The 3,606-nt window shown below is 43.8% G+C and overlaps 1 protein-coding gene across 1 annotated transcript in view; it reads left to right on the forward strand.

The window, feature by feature from the left end:
- The window catches only part of Pmar_PMAR006569 (hypothetical protein), a 14,274-nt gene that overhangs the window by 5,693 nt on the left and 4,975 nt on the right, over positions 1-3,606 (forward strand). Inside the window, exons 19-25 of the mRNA XM_002767131.1 lie at positions 320-390; positions 1,080-1,213; positions 1,495-1,600; positions 2,010-2,167; positions 2,468-2,590; positions 2,645-2,786; positions 3,122-3,254. Coding sequence (XP_002767177.1) covers positions 320-390; positions 1,080-1,213; positions 1,495-1,600; positions 2,010-2,167; positions 2,468-2,590; positions 2,645-2,786; positions 3,122-3,254 — 867 coding nt within the window. The remainder of the gene's footprint in view (positions 1-319; positions 391-1,079; positions 1,214-1,494; positions 1,601-2,009; positions 2,168-2,467; positions 2,591-2,644; positions 2,787-3,121; positions 3,255-3,606) is intronic.

The raw sequence follows: 3,606 nt of genomic DNA on the forward strand, positions 1-3,606 counted from the left end.
TTGGGTCGAACTGGCAAGAGCGTGCCTTGACTGGTGATGAGAACTCCTTGCGGGTGGGTCTACGAGTTGATGATATTCGTGACATACCGCCGTGCCCACCAAGCACAGAAGTTGACTGGTTTTCGGTAATATTGGGAGAAATGACGGGTGTGGGAATCGAACCGGGGACCTTTTGGTGATGAAAAATTTGGAGGGCACGTGAAATCATGTGAGGGAAAAATGATTATTTTGGTTTGTTTTTGGAAAATTACCGCGCGCCACGAAATTATTCCGAAGGTTTGATGGATTTTTGCGTTTTTTGCCGATTTTTTTCCGTCAGGTTTGGAAAGGTGCGGGTCCTCATGGAAATAGCGGGGATCATCACCATGCAGAGCGACAGCTTTCAGAGGAGTAGGGGTGGAAAAATCTTCGCTGTGCGCATATCTTTGCGGTTAGTCTATGTTGATAATACTAATATTATTGGTAATATTTGTTGAATTTACTTTATTTGCGATTTCTGTGGGAAAACGCATTTCGGGAGTTGCCGAAGACGATTGGTCGATTGAGAGGAAAAGGTGTTTCGTTGGAGTGAGGAATTCATGGGAGCGGAGCGGAGCGTTTTTTGTTTTGTTTTTTAGGTTTTTTGGATGGTGGTGGGGATATGGTTTTTGGGAGAATTTGAAATATTTTTCGGAATTTCTCATCGAGGGGATTTTTTCCTGAAATTTTGCGATTTTTTTCAGAAATATTTCATGATTATTGTCATCATGAGGATGATGGGAGTTGTATGTATTACGGTCAGTAGAAAGTAAATTGTAGTTTGGCATTTTTGGCGGTGTTGTAAATTTCGTATTTCCTCCACCGTTTCGAGGAGAAGTTTTGAGAGAAAAAATTTATGTGGTTATAGGATGTTGTAAGCTATTATTTCCCCTAGCCACGTATGATAAGGAACAAATTCTTCAATCAGTTTCCCCGATGTGAATGTAATCATCACATTAGGAACATTTTTCGTTAATGTTATGAAATCGTGGGGAGGTTATTTCTCAAAGGTAAATGGGTGATGATGATTTTCACAGAGTTTCGCTTTTGTATTGACATAGGATGGAACCTGGGTCTTCCGATGGACGGCGTGGCGGCTTAACCGACGGAGAAATATCGACTCCGCATCATATTGGAGGGCATCGGACACGAGTTGTTCATACGCCTACTGGTCACTCCCCAGTGGTGGATCCACGTAGTAGAGGGGAAGGGTGGTTTTTAGTGGGCGTGAGAATATATGAGCTCTGAATATGTACGAGTTCGGGTAGAAGTGTAAAATTTGGTAGAAATTTTCATGTTATTGGAATATATGTTCGCTTCCCTCAGCTGAGCTCAGGAGTAGTCTCACTGGTTAAGGGAGTTTATATACGAACTAGGGTAGGGGCGTACAAAAAGCAAGTAGAATTTTCTGAGAAATTTCCGCAAATTTCACCACCACTTGTAGTTGATAATATATATATTACCTTGCATTGGTAGGGGTACCTCCTCCATTGGTGCAGAGAAGTCCTCGAAGTAGGCCGCCTTTGCACCCCAGCACACCACGTAGGAGTAGACCGGGGATGCTGGGTAGCAGCCCTAGAAGGTAATAGGAAAGGGGAGGTGTAGTGAGAGTTTTCGGTAGAAATTTTTCGGAAAAAAATCACGGAAAATTTCCGGAAAATTTTCCGAAAAATTTTCCGAAAAAATCACGGAAAATTCGAAAGGAATATTTGAACTGTTGAGCAGTTTTTTATTATTTCCGCATCGCAAGATTTTGCGTGATTTTGCCGAAGCGCTTGGTTCGACATTTTTTGGACATTTCTGAAAATTTCGGAAAATGTTGGGGAAAAAATTCGTTGAGATTCGAAAGAAACTCAAGACATAAAATTATAATTGAATATTTTTTCGTGTCGTTAATTTTAACTTGATTTTACCAAAGGATTCGGTTTGACATTTTGTTCGATGCCACTGATGGTGTTGGAGAAGTAGTGATGGAGTGGTATGTATTTTAGTTGGGCGCAGAGTGGTGGAGAGGCGAGGTCGCAGTTGCCGTCGAGCACAGCTAGTAGCAGTGAGAGAGGTCAGCAGATGGTTGATGAAGAGAAGGGGAAGGAAGCGGTTGAGGTGGTTGAGGATGCGGCGGCGGGTGGTGTGGTGGAGGCCAATACGGGTAGTATTGGTGTAGTGGATAGGGCGACGGGTTGGTGTGGGAGAGGTCGGAGGTTCTATTCGAGGGTGTGGTGATAATTATCATAGCATTTTTATGATGTCACTGATTGCTAGTTGATCACCTTTGTTGTGATAAAAATGAGTTTCGCGCGCCACAAAATTATGTATTATGAATTTTGTGGATTTTTGTTGTATATTTTTACGGGAATTAGCAATTATTCGACCGTAGTGATATTCACCGTGAGAAAAGTGATATAGGGAGAAGTTTATGATTCCGGAAAGCTCATAATGTTGATGGCAGGTGGCGAGAATGGCGCCTCGGACGAGTCTTTTTACGATGGAGAGTATCTGGGTGCGGGGCCGATCGAGCAGGGAGGCAATCAGCCGCCGAGATTTAGAGCTGACACTTTCAAATCAGATGGAGGTAATTTTGTGGCGCAGTGACGGTGAATTTTAAGGGAATTTTGTTTTACTGTAGGAGAGTCAGATTTCAATTCGGACGCGGAGGGGAGTGCAGCGGGTGATGGGGAGATCGGTGGAAGAGGGCGGCTGGTTGGCAAGGGTGGAGTGCCGGTTTCAACGGATAGGAGTTTTGGTGCTATTCTCAAGCAGGAGCGACAGTGAGATGGGGGAGAATAGTTGTGGTTGGTGTGGTTGCATTAGTGATGGTGGACGTTTGAATACGACTTGGGGAGATCAATGAGAATCTGCCAAAATTTCCTCTCAGAATTTTCATATTTTATTCTCCTCAGTGGTGATGGTCACCACTGGTTGAGGGCGATATATGTTCGCTTTCCTTAGCTGAGCTCAGGAGTTTCTTCAAAAATTTTCCGGAAACCAGCAAAAGCTTCCCAGAATTTCCTAGAAGTTTTTAAACTGTCACCGACACGTAGTTGGCAATATGTATATTTTCCCACGAAAGGGTGATGTGTTTAAAGATTATTATTATCGTTAGGTACCTGAGAGCTCGTACGCCTCCCCCTTTCCTTTCCCCCTTGCCTGAGATTGTCCGCGTGTTGGGTGCGATAATTGCATTAGTGCTCGCGGTGGGGGTGGCGGTTACTATTATGGTTGGCTCGTTCGGCTGGGTAACGGCATTGAATTGCCCCTTTCCGGTGAGTACGTGGATGAGATTAGAAAAATTATCAGATTTTTTGAAAAATGAAATGACAATTTTGAATACTAGAGGACTCCGAGTGAATCGGTTGGTATCACGCAAGTTGGTGAGGTAGGGTAAAAAAGCAACTAAATCGGTGTATGCTAAACGTTGACGACACAACCCATCTATCTTGGTGGGAGCATTTTCGTTTGATCGGTGACTCCTTGAGCGATCAACTAAGAAGCAGTTGAGGCCCTTCCGGAGGTCTTGTTGTTTTAGGCGGTGCCGTTTGCAGCAACGGAGAATATTGATGGGTTGTATTGTCGTGTTAGAGTGTCGTA

Source organism: Perkinsus marinus (genome assembly GCF_000006405.1).
Source record: "Perkinsus marinus ATCC 50983 genomic scaffold scf_1104296971186, whole genome shotgun sequence".
Lineage (NCBI taxonomy): Eukaryota > Perkinsozoa > Perkinsida > Perkinsidae > Perkinsus > Perkinsus marinus.